The sequence below is a fragment of the Gadus morhua genome, chromosome 6 (genome assembly GCF_902167405.1).
Source record: "Gadus morhua chromosome 6, gadMor3.0, whole genome shotgun sequence".
Lineage (NCBI taxonomy): Eukaryota > Metazoa > Chordata > Actinopteri > Gadiformes > Gadidae > Gadus > Gadus morhua.
The window spans coordinates 11271966-11290723 of record NC_044053.1 but is presented as its reverse complement, the minus strand read 5'-3'; the positions used below and the strand labels follow the sequence as shown (position 1 = coordinate 11290723).

The 18758-nt window shown below is 43.8% G+C and overlaps 1 protein-coding gene across 1 annotated transcript in view; it reads right to left on the bottom strand.

Annotated features, from left to right (window-relative positions):
• The window catches only part of iqgap2 (IQ motif containing GTPase activating protein 2), a 35637-nt gene extending 20768 nt beyond the window's left edge, over nt 1–14869 (bottom strand). The window contains exons 1-9 of the mRNA XM_030359842.1: nt 14544–14869; nt 11788–11887; nt 6529–6685; nt 5085–5162; nt 4231–4307; nt 1939–2006; nt 1535–1648; nt 965–1143; nt 311–398 (exon numbers count right to left, since the gene is read on the bottom strand). Coding sequence (XP_030215702.1) covers nt 311–398; nt 965–1143; nt 1535–1648; nt 1939–2006; nt 4231–4307; nt 5085–5162; nt 6529–6685; nt 11788–11887; nt 14544–14589 — 907 coding nt within the window. The 5' untranslated portion in view covers nt 14590–14869. The remainder of the gene's footprint in view (nt 1–310; nt 399–964; nt 1144–1534; nt 1649–1938; nt 2007–4230; nt 4308–5084; nt 5163–6528; nt 6686–11787; nt 11888–14543) is intronic.
• Between the last annotated feature and the right edge of the window lie 3889 nt (nt 14870–18758).

Here is an 18758-nt window from a genome sequence, read left to right as displayed (position 1 = left end):
AGGTCCGGGGGGAAACACGTTGCTCTATGATTTAGACACTCCCGGAGCGTTTGTGGTTTCTAGCTACACGTGTTTTACATGTTTATTGATGAACTATTGTAAATGATTTGTTGAATTGAACAATTAAAAGATACTATAGAATATATTCCCTCAATTATTCTATATTTTTTCCTAATTTTTTTGATTTATTGGCAAGTAGAATAAAAATAAATAAGAAGGGGTCTACACAAGAAATGTATTGGCTTCACAGTAGGGCGTCCTGTGGAGTTTTAATGTATTAAGGTCATATACACAACGCTCCATCTCTCACCGTTGACAAGGTCGGTGCAGCCCTGGATCTCCTGCTGTGTCAACAGCTCCTCATAAACATCCCTCTCTACTGTTGAGACAGAGGAGCGCTGTGGAGAGGGGGGGGGACACGCACAACACTTAACCCCTGGACGCAGCCTTCATTCGAGGCGATTCATCAAAAACGCATCATTTGTGCACATGTCAATACATTCTGAAATGCATTGACTTTGAGCAAAACCAAAACCGCATCAATGTGACCAAATCCCGTTTGTTTAGATTCAGGGCGTTACAGATACGAGATGAGGGGTTGGTACAGAATTGGCAAGGAGAACGAGAGGAGTGACTGTGGATTGTGTGGGGCATTGTGGGAGGGGGGGGGGGAATGTTTGGTATAGTTGAGCTGACACTGCAGCCTGTGGAATGTGCTGAGGAGCCCAGAGGAGAGGCTCAGCAGAGGCCTGCTCTGTCAGAGCCCAGCGCCCGCTCATCACTCAACTCCAACTCATCCGTTTCATCAAATCGGAATCTGACGTCCCGACATAACGGCGAAAATAAGTGGTTTAATCCGGAAGATTCCCATGACGTTATGGAATCCTCCTGGAAGAAGACAGCTGATTCCCGACAGGGAGGACTGTGGCGCGCCCACAGGTGAGGGGTGTGAGTGCAGACCTACCCGGCCTGAGGACTGATGCTCCTTGTGGGCCTTGGCCCGGCTCAGGGTGTCCTGGTAGTCCTGGGCCAGCGCCTCCTGGGGGTGCTTCAGCATGGCGTTGGGGTTCATCAGCGCGGCCAGGGTGCCTGACGCCTGGCCCTTGTCCACCGCCTCGTTGATGGCGATTACGGCGGCGTGCACTGTGGACGAAAGAGGGCGTTAAGAGGGTCTGGGAGGTGCGCTGCAAGGGGGCGCCCTTTGAGACTGACGCAGTGGTTTCCCCGCCCCAGCACACTGGTGTGCCCTGAGGAAGGCCGAGGTCGCTCGTGACATTTTAATGGGGTTCAATGTATATTTTCGACAAAGATTACAGTGATATCGGTTTACATACACTAATACTACTAATGATCTTCTGAATTGTATGAGTCTGTATCCAAGTACGGTTTCAGAAAGTAATATAGTTATGTATGTGACATTGTTCATAGACATTCCCTACAACATCAAACAATGTGGGGAGCCATCGAGCGAATAAAAACCCTAACACATATCATATGTGCTCATCAACCCATCCAATCGAAGGATGCGACTTACGTGCAGCCTCGTCCACTGAGAGCTCATTGGCCAGGAGGCCTCCTATCTTGCTGAAGACTGGCATCTGGATGCCGTACTTCTCCAGCTCACTCCTCATGTTGCTGATCTCCTCCTCTGAAGGACAGTGACGCCACGAACGCAGAGCACAACAAGGCCCAGGGGTCAATACTAAATGCATGCTTTAATAATATTTATTATACAGGAAATAATTTTATAATTTTTCAATGACATATTCAGAAAATAGACAATGTTTAGGTTAACAACTATTTTAGGAGGCATGCAGATAATAATAATAATAATAATAATAATAATAAATGAAATTTATATAGCGCTTAATATGGTACTCTAACCCTTGTGTTGGACAAAAGTTTATGAACTGGTATATGTTTTTTAATCTGAATTACCAGTAAAGGGCACTTTTCCCAGTAGGTCCTGTATCTGTGGTGCAATGCCCAGTTTATACAGGTACAAACTGAAACACAAAGACAAAAGCATTAAAACATCATCAAGGGAAAAAAACTAATGAGTGATTCATCATTTGTCAAGGTAGAAGAATTAGTAAGCAGTCAATCTCAACACCCCAGCAATACCCCACTATGCCCAGAAGGGGGTAGTGTCCGCTTTAGTGTGGAAATGCACCGGTTGGCTGGAGCTCTATCTCATAGACTCCCACTACAAACAAGGAGTGCAACAGACCGGTGACTGGAAACTTCATAAATCTTTCATCAGGAATGTGATAAACAGCCATGCATTATAGATTTGGGGCAGCTCTGACAGCACCACTACTCTCAATGGACAGTGAGCTCCAATGTTGTATTAGCCTGGCTAATACAACATTTGGCCCCCAGACTTGTGTGATCATAACTAAATAAATACAGTCTCTCCTTGGGGAGCCATAGGATTAAATGCAAGGTATAATTCTGTGTAGACAAACCTATGAACTCATGTTTGATGGATGTGTTTATGAAGGCCCTGAACAGCTGACTGAGGAGTGTTTTAATGGGGGAAGCATGATGAAAGTGCATGCTCTGTATTTCATCAGCTGATTTGCCCCAAGGAAAATAACAATCCAACTTGGAGGAACACAACTGGACAGTGTGCTACGGATATGAAAGGAACAGCACAGAACGTTTATTATACCATCATAAAAGCAGTTTGTGACTACGGCGAAAAACCTATCTGGGCTCCATGTCTGGTGGCCTTGCACTTCCAAGAGTTTAAATACACACAGCAAAAAAAGCGTAGCCTTCTCATGCTCGGTTCACGCTGAACATTGGCTGTGTGTATCTGTGTCCCGTGGCCTCTGATCTCCAGTGCTCTGTGCGAGGTTTCCTTCTTGCTTCACTGTATATGAATGTCTTCACCCTCAGCCTGCATGTTTGTGTTCAGAGGTGTGGATCCCTCCCACCCGCCCGCGGCCCGCCATGGGAGTCAGATCGGACTACCAGGAAGGAAGAGCACGTGTGCAGGGGGGTGGGGGGGAGGAAGCAGAGCCTCTAGGGAGGTAACCGAAAATGGCACAACAGAGAGAAACCAGGGCGCGGGGGGGGGAACATAATGGCAGTGTTAGATCGCGCTGCGTAGGGCTGGCTGAGATGAAATTCTGAAAACATCAACAGGTCCTGGTGGTGTAACGCAACGAGACCCCCTACTCGAAAGAGGCTAGGAGGTAAATGTCACAGAGCCACTTTCAGTCACAAGAGTTGTACACCAAGGTGTCAACTGGTTAGGGTGAGGCTAGAAGGTGAACAGAATGTTTACTACATACCCACATCCTTAAATTCAGATTTACAGAAGTGTGTGTGTCGGTGTGTGTGTGAGTGTGAGTTCCAAACCACTCGAGAGTTTCGCCAGTACTGTGGGGGATTGTTGCTATTTAAAAAAGTTATTCTGAGCAAAAGTTGCTTTATGAAAAATCTGATGGTCATCTTAGAACGGCTCTATAATGCTTAAAACACACACTTCCTGTTTCATGTCATTTAAGCACATTTCAGTTCCTGACATTGCATTACAAGAGAATCTCAATGAGTATCTTTGCCTGCAAAGCTTAGCTCTTTTAAAAGGCGGATTATCCAGGTTGAAGGCATTTTCCCAGTGAGGGATTAGCATTCCCGTTACTGTATTACAAAACCAGGTTAGGGCTATCCAGAAGAGGAGGTGGGACAGTTGAAGAAGTGACAGGCAAGCTAGCTTAAATACAACCATGATGTTTGCCAAGATCGAGATGCGATGGGGCAACAGTTCCCTGACTTAATAATGTGTTGACTTGCAACATTATTATTAGATGAAAAATTAAAGTCATCGTCATCTTGCCCAGCAGTGCTTTGAACCGTCTTATACAGGCAGAGAGCGGGATGTCAGACCTTTCGGTGCATTTAATCCTCATCATTATCCTATGTTATTACTAGCTATTATTTTAGACGTTAAGGCATCACTTTAAAACGGGTCGATCGCACTGACGTGATCGAGCCTTCCTCCACACACAATTATAACCGGGACTTAACAGGTGTGGCACCTTGAGGAAAGATTAGGGTGAACATCCTGCTTTTATTCAAACAGATTAGAACCACGCGGCTTATCTGGCTCTCGAGCCAAGTGAAGGGAAACAGAAGAGGAAAGTATCCTCAAGACTCCTTGTTCTCGACCCTCCGAGAGGACTTATTTCGTGACTCCCCCCCCCCCCCCCCCCCCCTCACCTCAGTGCGTGTATGCAGAAGACCACCTTGGGCATGTTTTTGCGGTCGTACACGTCGGTCGTCTCTGGATAGAATATCTGAAAGCAGAAACCCAGAGGCAGCGAGGCGTCAATCGGCCGTCCGGTATTAAAGAAGCCTGACACTCTTTATCTGCCGCGGCCGAACAGGGACAGCCCACGTCCATCAAAACACTTTCCCTGCATTCCAAGAGCGAGAGGGAGAGAGGCTGAATGCAGGCAATGCATTACAGCCAACAACTATAGCATTAGATCAACGTTATGCACGCTTGTTGTTTCACTGTGACCGCCGAATCATACGGAATGGACCAGTTTGTGTGGAAACATGATAGCAGTCCTTGAACTTAAACTCTTACACAAAATGATTTGAAACGTATCCGCCTCAACACAACTCCTTCCAGTAACTCTCCTGAGGGAAAAAGGCTTTTGTCATCGCTCATAAAAGATGGATTGGTGTTAATGCCACTCTTTTAGGACTGCACGCCATTGTCTCGATTACATGTGTCGATGCATTTGTTTTGGCCAAATAACAGCACCAATAACAGTTGTGCGTGTGTGCGTGACTGCATGTGTGTACCCATGACAGGAAAATATCCAAATGCTAGACCACTCGTTCTCAGAGTTTGGCATAATCACTTAATCGCTTCGTGTGTAATAATAAAAGAAAGTATTTTTTTGAATTGCTAATGTGAGGTCTTGTTAAAACCTATGGAACACAGGCACATTTTAAAGTTGCACAGATACACATTTAGAACCAAAAGGGCCGTTAATGAGATGGGAAGGGAATACAGACAGGGAACGCCGTGTGACTCCCCGACCCCAGCAAGGCCGGCTCACCTTGGGCAGCCCGATGGATTCCATGGCCCGGAGCCAATGCACAGTGTTGTCGGTGTGTCTGAAATGTAGCCCTGTGCTCTGAGATAAGAAACGATAGAACAAAAAACACATTGATATGAGCCTTCAGACACACAATAGGGGTTAAACAACATTCAGGACTTCAACAATATCGGCATGTTAATCGGGTCTGGAATATCAAGCAAATTTCCCAGGTAACCAAAGCAAACATCCCGATCGGATTTGATCATGCACCCCAAAATCCTCTACATATACCATCAGGAACGGTCTCATTTCACATGAAAGGCTTGACTGGCTTGGCTCCCAGCATGCACTGCTTAAAGGTCCCATGACATGCCACCAGGTGTGGTGTGATTAGCCGTTGCAAGCAGTTTTCGAAATCTGTCCCTTATGACATCACAGGTGGGCGTGTCCACGTAGATGTGTGATGGATAGATGAGCAGCGTTTGCTACAGTCCACTGGGTAGGCTGGTAGACTGATCTGTCGGGCACACATCTAGGTGGACACGCCCACCTGTGATGTCATAAGGGACAGATTTCCAAAATGGCTTGTGACGGCTAATCAACCCACACCTGGTGGCATGTCATGGGACCTTTAACCTCTGCATAGTACTCAGTCTGCAGCAGCAGCAGCAGCTCGCACATCACGTCTCTCTACGTCGTCAAACCCCTGGCTCCCAGTGGCAGGTCACACCCAGTTCAAATCCTTGAAGTTGGCCTTCTAGGCAGTCTCCGGATCAGCCCCACCCTCCAGCATCATTCACATCTCCCTTCTGCCCCACCCCTCCACACTAATGAACAGCGTCTGGCACTGCTTAAACTGTGTGGCACCTATCCTTAGTCCGGACTCCTTTCATGTTTGTTAGCCCGCCGGTGGAGCGGGTTACATAGAGCCAGAGAATCGCCCTCCCTATCCTAAAAGAAAACATCTGAAGACCCCCTCCCTATCTTCAAAAAACATCAGAAGACCTGCAGGTATAGGATCCGCAGAATCCCTCCCTATCCTCAAAAAGCACCTTATTTCATGAACTGACTTTGCACATGGTTGATGATATCTGCAGGTGCAGAATGTAGAATCTGTGTGGTTGCAACATCATTGATAAGGAAAATGGTATGCTTAGATTGTTTTCTCCACCTCACTTGCTTAGACTTTAAGTGCCTGCCAAAGCAGGTCACATGTCCTTGTGTTTCCCAACGCCATGGCTTTCCCAATCCGAGGTTGTTAACAGGAAGTAACGACATGGAGGATCTAAATTCAGAAGCTTCCCGTTTGGCAAGTCTATTGAGGAATTCACAGGAAACGCCCACCAAGGGGTTAACCGGCGTGTCAGTAGAGGTCTTTAACCTCACCAGGGGTTATCTATATTAGAGACAGGACTATGGCCAAGGGAGACAGAGATCACATGGAAACGGACATGTACAACACCTTGTATCGGGTCTGGTCTCTGTCGTAGATCTTCTTCTGGGACACCATTTTGGGGGCGAAAAAGGTTGCGAGTTTGCCCAGGTAGACGCCGTTCCTCAGCCCCTCCTCCAGCTCGGTGGTGGGGGGCAGGTCCTCCTCCAGACAGGCCTCCATCCACCTGAGAGCGAGGCAGAGGACAGAGAGAAGGTCCCGTTAGGACGAGGATCTCGCTGGGGCTTATCCGGTGGACACAGCAGTGAAGACCAATCGAAGGAACAACGACGCCTTGGATAGGGGTACACCTAGTTTCAAGTAGTTATTAGAAGCTTGAGGGTGACACTAAAGACCGGGGAAACGATCAGGGAACGAATCAAGGTCAAACAATATGAAAGCAATTTTTTGCAATTTCCAGACCTCCAGACGCTATGCAATTGATCGTTCAAGTTGACTTTTACCTGCCTTCATCGCCATGGATACAATGGGGATATAAACAAACAACAAACTCTTATCTTGTCCTCACCTTGCTAGCTGAGATCTAAGAGAAAGCAGCGCGAGCTAGCTCTCCAGCGACTGGGTGCATACACACATACCCAGCGGGAGTCAATATTGGTTTTTCCTTCACCTGACGTAGCGCTTGCTTCAAAAGGGAAAAAGCCAACAGATCAGAAAGCCCATTGTGTACAATTATACAAAGTGAAGTATAGAGTGAGGAATACGATTATTTTGTCATGCCTTTGACCATGGCATGCGAGTACATTAGTGGAGAAGCGTCATGTACCTCATGGATGAGGAAGAGTTGTTTTTGGTAATAATGCACTGCTTCATTAGCTTTGTCTACAGAGTAATTACCTTTCGACATTCCTTCCCTCCCGGGGTTACCTAGATGTGACCCTACACGGACACGTAACATCCTGTTCTTCGGCTGATGTTTGACACTGGATGGACACACCTTGCTCTCCTCACCTTTGTATATGACCTTATTAGGACATACTATACCACCTTACCCTGAACTCCTTTCTCAATTCCTCAATCCTTCCTCCTTTAGACTCTGTAGACGACTGGACAGCATCTTGTAGCTCTTTATTCAGCGTGCTTCACTTAACAAATCAATGTTTAGACATTCAACAAGGGATTATGGGATGTCTGAAGAGCTATGCCTTGGTGCAAAGCGATCGAATGCCTCGTTTCCTGATATGCATGCAAACGAACATTAAAGTTATCCAAGAGAACTGGTTACCAAAGCATGAGTGCTTGTTAAATAAGCTAATGGCTGTATTTAAGAATACTTCCAGAGACTTTCATCAATGTAACCAAGAGCTCATGAATGTAACCTATGCAGCAGCCTATGCAACATTCATTCATTCATTCATTCATTCATTCATTCATTCATTTTTCATTAAGTTAACATACGGAAATGCTGTGGCTGGGAGTAACCAAGAGGCCCAAGGGCCAGTATGGGTATTGTTATTGGGGCACTGTTATCGTCTGTCCATGTGCACTATTTCCTGCAGTTCTTTTGCAAGCTGCTTTTTAGACTTGATTGGTAATATTTGACCAGTCTGTAAAACTCTTTATACCCTTTGTGAATGTCCCAAAGAGCAGGCCAAAGAGCAGGGCCCAGTGTGCTGAAATCACAATCGGGTTGATGATTGAATGGCAGGTTAGGGATGTTGCTATGTGTGCGCTGGGGTGAGAGAAGGGACACCAAAGTGCCGTCATTGCCGAGAAATAAGAGTACTGCGGACAGGGAGATGGAGAGCATGGAAATCAGCATAGTCACATCACTGATGTGCTAATGGAATGCAATTTTTACAATAGACTAACTGAGCAACATGACCTACATTAAAAAATAGATGATAACGCCACGGTCAAAGTCCAAATCACATAAGTATGGTGGGCTCCGTCGGGTTATTCACTGTGGCATTACAGAAAAAACCTGTACTCTTAGCGTCTGTTAATGATTTGCAAGTTTGAGTGACTCATCATCCGTGTGCGAATCTGTTAGATATTAGCTTGCTGCCTGGAAGTGAGACCATATTTTCCAGGTTGCCTCAGTGACAGTCTCCCCAGACTCGTCTGAGAAGGTATTTGCTAGCCATCTCCATGTTAATGTGGACACCAGCCAGGGACAGGGGGGACTTGAGCTCTGTTAAGTTAGTGTGTCATCTCACTCATGAGTTCATTACCCGAGTAAGCCACGCACACACACACACACACACACACACACACACACACACACACACACACACACACACACACACACACACACACACACACACACACACACACACACACACACACACACACACACACACACACACACAATTCTCATTAAGGACGTGCAGGGGCCGTTCAGATCAGTGTCTGCAAACATGTGTCAGCACTTTGGGAGAAAACACTATCGCACCATGCGCTGTCAACAGATATCTAGTGGAGTGTGTGTGTGGCGAATGTCCCTTAACAAGCACAACAACATCACCGGAACCACCGCTGTCAGCTAAAGCAGTAAGTAGGGGGTGATTGCAGCCAACACAACACAGAACAACATGGGCCCTTAAATCACAGTAGCATTTAACTATTTGGGGAGCACAGTGGCCATTTACTGACACATAAAAAAAAAGGAATCCAATTCCTAAAGTCAATATTGAAGTAAGAGATCCCACTACGTTTAGGTTCATGTGGTTAGGCCCTTGAAAATGCGCCAGTTTCCAGTAACGATAACAGCTAGGTTGCAAACACACACCGCTACAAAAATATGTTTCACTGAAGCACAATGAGCAGTAAGGCTGAACGCCCTGAAGATTAAGTTAAGATACAAACATAATCTCACACAGAGCAAAGGCACCGTCGACTGGGAATCCTGAGAGGGGCAGGGTGCGTTTTGGAGTCAGCACCTGCTCCAGAATCGGCATTCTTCAGCCCTTACGTGAGGCGACATTAATCCAATGGCTTGGAAAGTGACTTGATCTCAGGGAGGCCGGTAAAAGGGGGGAAATCATACTATTGGTGTAGCCAGACAGATAGGACAAAATGAGCTAAGATATAACGTTTTGCTTCATGAAACTGAGAAGAGAGAGAAGAGATCCCAAAATAACCTGTAATTGAAACTGTGACCAACTATAGACAATGGCCTTTGTGTTGTTGTGTGTCTGTGTAAACTATGATGGGCAAAGTCAGAGTTCCAGGAGAGGAATGTTCCTACCAATACCAAGACAACAAATAAATTAAAATAGTGGTTTCCATAGTCTCTATTGATGTAGGATCAATCAGGACCAATATAAATCAGATTATCTATTAATCTATTCAAAAATCAACAGGAATAGCAGGAGGAAAGGGGCTGTGAAATAGCAGGTTGGTTAGAGAATGAGTACGTCCTGTCTGGATGACAGGACACGCAGGACTTCCTGTAGTAACAACAATGTAGTGAGAAATCAAGTCAGAACTTTCCCCCTGGTCTCCATATGTTTGTGTCCCCCTCCTCCTCCAAACAGGCTTTCCTGTCATTGTCTCTGCTGCAACTGACCGGGCTAAACAAAACAGACCGTCTCTCAGGACCCTAGCACCGGCGATCATATCCGTCTAAAACGGTAGCGAGCAGACCCCCAAGATGAATGCCCTGAATGTAAAAGATGAAGACCTCAGGTCTCGTCCTCTTAGGGGGTTTCAAAGGGTAAAAGGGTTTGTTTTGCATGCCATTAGCCAAAGTGGGACTCAGCAAAGGTAGGATTGAAGGGAATGTAGCCCAAACATATGCTTCTGAATGATCATCGGCTAATCATCCCAAATTAAAAGTCAGGCAAATTATGGTGAATGTTTTTTTTCCTCTGGTATCTAAGAAACGAATAAATGTTCATTTGTAGCAGGGGTTGCATGATTTCATATAAAGCAGTTGTGCAACTGGTAGGTAGGAAGGGTCTCTTTAAGATGATAATGCATTTACACTTATTTTGAAAGGCACACATGAGAACTTGGTAAACCCCTTAGAAATTACCGTTCTATGATGGACACAAATGAGGATGCTTATGTGATAACAATCAGAGCGAGTGAGTCAGTACTACTGGCTTTTGATGCCAGTTGAGCCGAGCCTAATCCATAAAGTCGGCAGAAATTAGCACTAATCCTAATCCCGATTGACACCTTTCCTAGAATAGAGGTTTCATCCCTCAAGTGAGAGAGAAGAGGGACACTTAGCAGTGCTGAGACTGAAAAATATACTACTCATCAAGACTACTGTCTTAGAACAGGTTTGACCAATGTCAATGTCAAAACAACTATGGTTGCTGTAAATATAAAAATTGTTGTCCTTTCTACAAGGGTCACCAACAGACCTTTAGAACACTGTTGCCCCATGCTGATAATTGATGGTGTCTGATTAAATTCAGTCAAAGACAGAACTCTTTCGCTATAAATCTTGCCAATTTTCCATTTTGTTAGGATTTGTTAACAAACAAATGCATGAACAATGCGTTGTATCAGGAAGCCAGCTCAATGTGACTTTCACATGCGCCACTGGACACAGCCAATGACGTGCCTTTATCAAAACGGCAGTTGAGCCACCTGCAACATAACATTTTCATGTAGACTGATTTAAATAGGGACCAAGCTATGTGGACCTTTTAGCAGTCAGCCGACACACACATGTAGTAATGGCCCCAAAATATGGTAGGGAATACTAGAACAGTAGTAGGAAGGTAGTTTCTCTCAGCCCATGCTGATGCATTCAGTGGTCATGCCTAGTCACACTTATTATAATCACATCAAAGCTCATCAAATAGTTTAAAATGGCTACAACCACCCCACGTTTACCGAATGAAAAACATGCTTCCTGTTAAGTTGGATGCCGTTGGGTAAAAGGCAGGAAGTGGTTCAGTTTCAGCCCTGAGCACTGTGACAGATATCACAAGTTTCACAATTAGGCCTATATCATCATATCATCAGGCGTTTCTCTTTTGTCCTTTTAATGTTGACATTTTATAACTAGGATTGTGCATTTCGATGAACCGCAATATTCTGTACTAAAATCAAATACTGCAAACAATAATCTATAGTGCTTGCACTGCAGCAATCATTAAATATACAACTCTTTCTTTCAGGTTACCAAGTATAACACCAACAAGGGCAATTTTAACTGTAATGCTTTCTTCCATCTCCGACCAGAATCACCTATTAAGACAGCAGCTCACATGTGCTTTCAGTAGCCTTTGAGACTTCCAGCGGGAGTCCACACCGCCCTACCCTCTGGCCCTGCCATTGGCCAGCGCTGGTCTCCTTATGACTCACCGCTTGGCCTCCTCCAAGTGACAGAGGTACTCGTAGGCGATGTTCTGTCGCCGGCGCTCGTCCATCTCCTCCGCGGACGTCCTCTCGTCATCCTGGATGGCTACGAAAAGCGAGCAGAGTGTGAGGTACTTTGTATCTGTAAAGTAGAGATCTATCTATTAAAAGCTGACTTATTATACCAACAGGTGTGAGTGTGAGTAGCCGTTGCAAGCCGTTTTTGGGGAGTGTTGGGGAGTAAATTAGTAAGACTGATCTATCCAGCACACATCCAGGTGGACACGCCCACTTGTGATGGCAGAAGAGGCAGATTTCCAATTTCTTGCAACGGCTATCACACTCACACCTGGTGGTATAATATGTCAACTTTAAAAAGGGCAAAACTGACTCATGGAAAGAGGAGGGAAGTTTATCATATGATTTATAAGAACTATATATTTAGGTTGTGGATCTGAAATAAGGGCAATACACACCACGATGATGGTATTCCAGCCAACTTCACATGAAAGGCTTTCCAGAGGAAAACTGTAACCCGGCCTATATGAGGAATTGCCTCCAAAAACAAGATTCAAGGTGGTAGGGGCAGCACACATCCAATTAGCCTTGGTCTGTCACCACCCCATCTGGGAAAGATACCTGACACCTGTCTGTTAGAAAACCCAAAACTATCATGATATTCAAAGCTCTTGTGACTTAGTCGAACTAAGGTAGGCAAATTGACATTTTATCTTTAGCTTAACGGCTGTGAGATTCAATCAATGCAAAACATTCCTGCGCAATAACATTTGAGAAATATAATTGTGAGCGTTAAATGCAGGCCAGATTCAAGCAGGTTTCGAAAAAACTACTTAATGCTCACAAGCAATCTCATTGTGACCGTTAGAAACCGAAACATTAGTCGGAGACTGCATTAAATCTGATGCTCCAATAAACCCTATTTGACCCAGTGTGGTCTATGAGGAGCTACACCTGACTTCTGCTGAGCGTTGACCTTTAGCTGCAGGTTAATGAGCTCCACCTCACCTCCACCACGCCTCATCCACCCCCCGCCTCCCTCCCTCTGCCTTCCAATCCAATCAAATCCCTTTACTTCTGGCAGAGTGGAGGAGCAGTTGGAAGCTCAGAGTGCTGAGTCACAGACCACTGTTCCCTCTGACTGGATTACGCACCACTGCTTCGGTGAATGTGGTCCAGTTGAGTATATGCTTCCAAGTCAGGGGAAAGGCCTGTATAGGTTTATCTGTGATTTACTCAGACAAAGAGATGACCCGACTTTGCAATAAACACATACCTGCAGATAAAATTACAAGGAGATGCAAGGACGGACACACACACACACACACACACACACACACACACACACACACACACACACACACACACACACACACACACACACACACACACACACACACACACACACACACACACACACACACACACACACACACACACACACACCCCTGGCCCAGCTGGCCAGTAAGAGGGGGTGTGAATGCCCGGTTATGAAGTATTGGCTCCCCTGCATGCGTGGACCCCCACACTGACTCACACTTCCTTCGAAGAGGCCAAGTGCACTCTTGTAGCAAAGGGGCGCTGCCTATAGGCCTATTCTTAAATGTTGGATGATTGTGTAGTCTTTGTCGAAGGTTCACTGAGTATAACTTAGAATCTCTTGTGATAATGACTCATATGCAAGTTTGGCTGAGGGCTGTTGTATCTGCGTTTGGTTTCCCCAGGAAAACAACTCAAGAATAGGGCTGAGATTATAGGTCTTCCATTCGTGGGGAAATCCACATAACATGGTTAGCGTGTGACATAGTCTGTGACTGACTGTGACTATCAGATATTAGCATAACACTTGAGACAATTGTTCTCTATGACAGAGGGCTACACTCATCAGGTTTGAAAGACTATCAAAACATCACAAGACAAATGTAAAGGGAGAGATAGCTGACCAAACTCTCTTCCTTTTAGACTTTAGGCAAACAACTTTTTGTTCCTTCACAGTATACCTTTTCACATGTCAGCTGATCTAAATGGTGTTAAGTAAGCAAGTATTTTTTGTCTTGACATGGGTTAATAGAGTAGCCTGTTGAAGTATTGATGAGTGACGATTGATTTCAACTCTCTCAAAGTTGAACTTTGCCCTCTAATCAAATGTCACTCAGTGCTGACTTAACAGCCGGCTTAAGACTGTTTTTTGAGGTAACTTCCTTTAGTTCAGGATAGCTGTCGACTTCTCAACAAGTTTTTGCAGTTTAATAGTTAACCTATGAAAAAAAACGTTTGACACACACACACACACACACACACACACACACACACACACACACACACACACACACACACACACACACACACACACACACACACACACACTTCGGGGAGATTCCAATGACTGTGTAGTGTCTACACACAGTTAACCTATGAAAAACAACTTTCTAGTGTTGGGCTACACTGCAGAACCACACTTTGACACAAACAGCAGAAAGATATAAATGGACTACCAATATCAAAATTGCATAAAGTCTGCCGTCACCAGGGAATATAGGACATGTTGTTTATAAAACATTGTAATGACAAATTTATTCAAAATATAAATTCAACCAGGTGAAACACCTGTTCCTGATCACGATTCTTCTTGTCTTGGATTTAACGTTAGTTTAACATCAGCTTCAGTTCTACTTGCCGTTTAGGAGGTTCAAATAGTTTACGTTATCCCACAATTTACACGATAAAGAAACTTCGACACTTACTTCCATAACGCGGTTTTTGTACGCTGGCGGGTTCTTCATGGTACATCCTGCCTCGTTTCCTCCACCAAACTTCAAATACCGACTGAGTGCAGAGCGAGTGGCGCTGGTGAGTACCGTAAAGCTCAGGGTCAGCCGGGGAGTTGTAGGCTGCTGCTCGGACCCCCACTCAAAAGTCAAAGAGGTGTCAAAAGTTGGATGAATGTGCAAGTTTGCTGAAAAATATCTCCATAGCGCCCAGTGTTTACCCCTGCTGAATGAACGCCTTTACTACTACGTTTCTCCGCTCCCACTGCGCCCTCCAATAAAATGATTGACGGGGCAAAACTATTCAGCGTTGGCTCCATCTAGTGGCGATAGATATCTGCTTATCCTGCAGCCTGCTTGGGTTTAGCAAATATGTAGGTTGTAAATTAATTTGTAACATCCTCTATAACACAATATATATAAAAAAATATTTAATTCTAGGTTTTCGATGGTTTTTTTTCCTATTACAATTCTTATAATGAAATTAATATGATATTGATTCAAAATTAGCCATTTGATTAATTTCCAATATCAGTCGCTAGATGGCAGCATCAATTTGTTGCAACATTGCATTACATGTTGCAATACAATGTTTTAGTAAAAATAATAAATAATGAATGCATTTCCTTGTATTAATTGAGTCATCTTAGATTAAACATGAAAATATTTGTACATGTTAATAAATGCGTTAAACGTATACAGCATGATTTCCAATAGCTGTAAAATGTGCAAATCAAATCACATGAACTGCTTGTGAACAGTTTGGAATTTTATTTAATACCAAGTAGTCATCTGTAATCTCTGCTTGCTTTCCCATTTATAATTGTATTCACATAGCAACACATGGAAAAAAATCGTTTCTTTTTTCCACCCTTCGGAACCTTGAAACGGGTCCAGGCCTTCAGCAACTTCTCTCCCATTTATTTTCTTTCACAACAACTTCACAAACTCCCTTGTCACACGTCTTTGTTGACTTGCATAAAATGGGGAAAATAACTTACAAGTGTGATACATTCACATTTCCTTCCTCTTACAACATCAATCAACATAGTATGCCTTTATCGTCTGCCTGGCGAATTTACAATACGAAACACAAGGTTAAGCAGAAAAGAAAGACGTTTCTTTCTACATCCATGCAAATTTGTACACACATAGTTGTTTAGAAGAATGAAGCTCGGAGACATGGACACACAGAGATGTACAACAATTGACACAGTATTACAGAACACTTGCTTGGGCCAAGCATGACACCGCATGATTGTATTGTATTGAGGGACACACACACACACACTGAATGCAGAACTCCACCTATATCAGCTTTGATATGTACAATATTTACACTGTCAACACAAACACAGTCACACCTTGCACACAAACGTGGTCAAAAACAAGGACACACTCATACATAGTATATGAACACTCGTTCATCCACACATACACAAACAGATTTACAAACAGACACAAAGACATACACACATACAGGCACGCACACGCACGCACGCACGCACGCACACACACAAATGCACATACAATTTCGCTGCATAACAGCAAAACCAGAAACCCAATTAATAACATGCCACCCTGAAATAAATAAATATTTAAATGAATAAATACATACATAAATAAATAATTTAAATACAACAGATTCACAAGTTAAATGTCAAGCTTTTAACACACTTGGAAAAATATAGATGCAGTTCTCATGTTATTCTGAAATCTTCTGATGGAATAGTATGGACAGGGCTGCACGGACCAGTAGCTTTGTTTTGACACTGGTTAATATCAGTGCAACTGCTGTTGCTGACAATACAAATCCTATATATATTCTTTTTTTTTGTTAAAAAACATATCGTCTAAAAATATCTGTTACACATTAGCAGCTCACCGACACACAGGTGGTTAATCCAAATGGAGTCCATGAAATCACACACATCCTTGCTGTGTTTTTCCTTAGACAGCCTTGGAAAAAAAAGCCCATGGTAGTACAAGGAGAAAGCTAGACTACCTCAAAGCTACGATCACAGATACTACACAAAAATTGAACCAGGGAAACACAGGCCGATAGCAACAGCAAATACAAACTACAGGCACAAACAAAATGGGATTTGAGGACTCTAGTTTACTTTTTCCTGGAGATTGGATGGAAATGTTTATGGAGCTAATTTCATTCAACATTTAGGAAACATTTTGGCCAGATGTAACAGTTGATGGCATGTGAACTATGTTTTTGATTGATATGACAGTATGATATCAGTTTTAAAATCTTAAACTACAACTACACAAATATTTTACCTGGCTGACTATGGAAATGTGACACTGTTACCTTTTAGACAGTTATTCAGCTGTTGCAGCTGGATACTGTTTGGCGCCAGCATTCTGCGCTGATGCATAATATATTGCACCATTTTATCATATTATGCTCCATTGGTATCTTAGCCAAAAAAAAGGCAGTTTGTAAAATGGTATTCTCCCACATCTGGGGCTAACGTCACAATGACCTAGTCATTCTAAGCTTGGATATTTTAAACTCTGCCAGTTTGCCTGGGCTTTTTGTGTTCTGTGTACACACACACATATAATATTTTTTATATAGTATGATAGTTGGATATGGCTCGGTCAAATGGTTCCAATGGTTAACATTGGTTATGGACGGAGCATCATTTTGCCACCATAAGCAATATATTTGAGGTCCGCTCCGTATACACTCTGATATGAACGGTATTATTTTTTTCTTATTTTACATCCTGTACATTTTCTGTCCATCCAATCTAACCTTCACAGGGGGGGGGGTGCTCCAGAGATGGAGAGGCACATTTAAAAAGGCTATTCAGTATTTTGAAAAAAGGAATCAGCATGATATGTCAACATCAAAGCCAGTGCCATGAGCAAGATCCCACACCGCGCTGATTCCAAATGTTTCAATGAAGCACAGCCCTGGTCAGAGAGCCACGATGACACCGCGCGGGGAGTGCAAGCCAACATCAGGACAAAAATGTTTTCAAACTGCTTTTTTTCGTGGGAAGACATTAAAGAGTCATTTTCAAATAGAAGCAAAAAAACAAGCATGTTGATATTTTAACATATCATACAACCAAATACATAGTTATTTTCATATGGCCTTTTTATTCTTAGGTAGGGGGTAGGGGTATAGTGCAAAGGGCTTTTGTGTTCTGCAAAGATAATCTACAACCCAAAGACTCATTAGAATGGGTAAAAGTTGCAGACTACATTTCGTGTTTGAATTGCGAAAACTGGCTTAAACGTATTATTTGACCAACTTTTTTTCTTATTTTTAACACGCAAATATATGCTATCTCTGTATCTGTGTCGTTTTGTTTGTTTAAGTTTGGTGTGTGTGTGTGTGTGTGTGTGTGTGTGTGTGTGTGTGTGTGTGTGTGTGTGTGTGTGTGTGTGTGTGTGTGTGTGTGTGTGTGTGTGTGTGTGTGTGTGTGTGTTTGTGTGTGTGCGCATGTGTATACATGTGTTTGAGTTTGATGAGTGTTGTTGTGTACGTCGTAGCCTTTTGTGTGTCTAGGGGCAGTTCCTGTGTGAGTTCTGTGGGCTAGAGCCAGCTGTCATACAGATGTGTGAGTGTGTCTGGCCCTTCTGATCCTCATTTCCCCACAGCAGGTTGGCACTGCTCATTACGGCTTGTTTTGACTCACCTCCCCATCTGTCCTCCTGTCCTAATAGGACTGTATCAATATCAGACATCTCGTGATCTCATTAGGTTACCCTACAAGCTCCAGCCATGTACTTTGTCACTCACCCTATATCCAAGACATCTCGTCTGGAATCATTGGTCTAGATGTGGTTCACCCTGTTTAAAAATAAGATGAATGGTAGTCTTTTATCCTTAACATGTGGAGGCATTAATTTAAAATTGCTCATCTCTCATCTAATCAAGTCCAATTGTGTATTTGCACAATCAAATTTCCATGATCATTAATACAATCATGAACCATCAAAGAATCATAAGGTTCCTCAGCGACAGCAAGAAAAAGATGACCATCTTAATTAGCATTAGACCGTCAGAGATGGTCCGAAACACCAAATGAGAGCGAGCCTGTCTTCGGTCGTGTTCACATAAGAACCAAGCCCTTTGCACCACTCCTATGAGGAAGAGGATGATGGGGAGGAGGAGGAGGAGGAGGAGGAGGAGGAGGAGGAGGATGGGGAGGAGGTGGATTG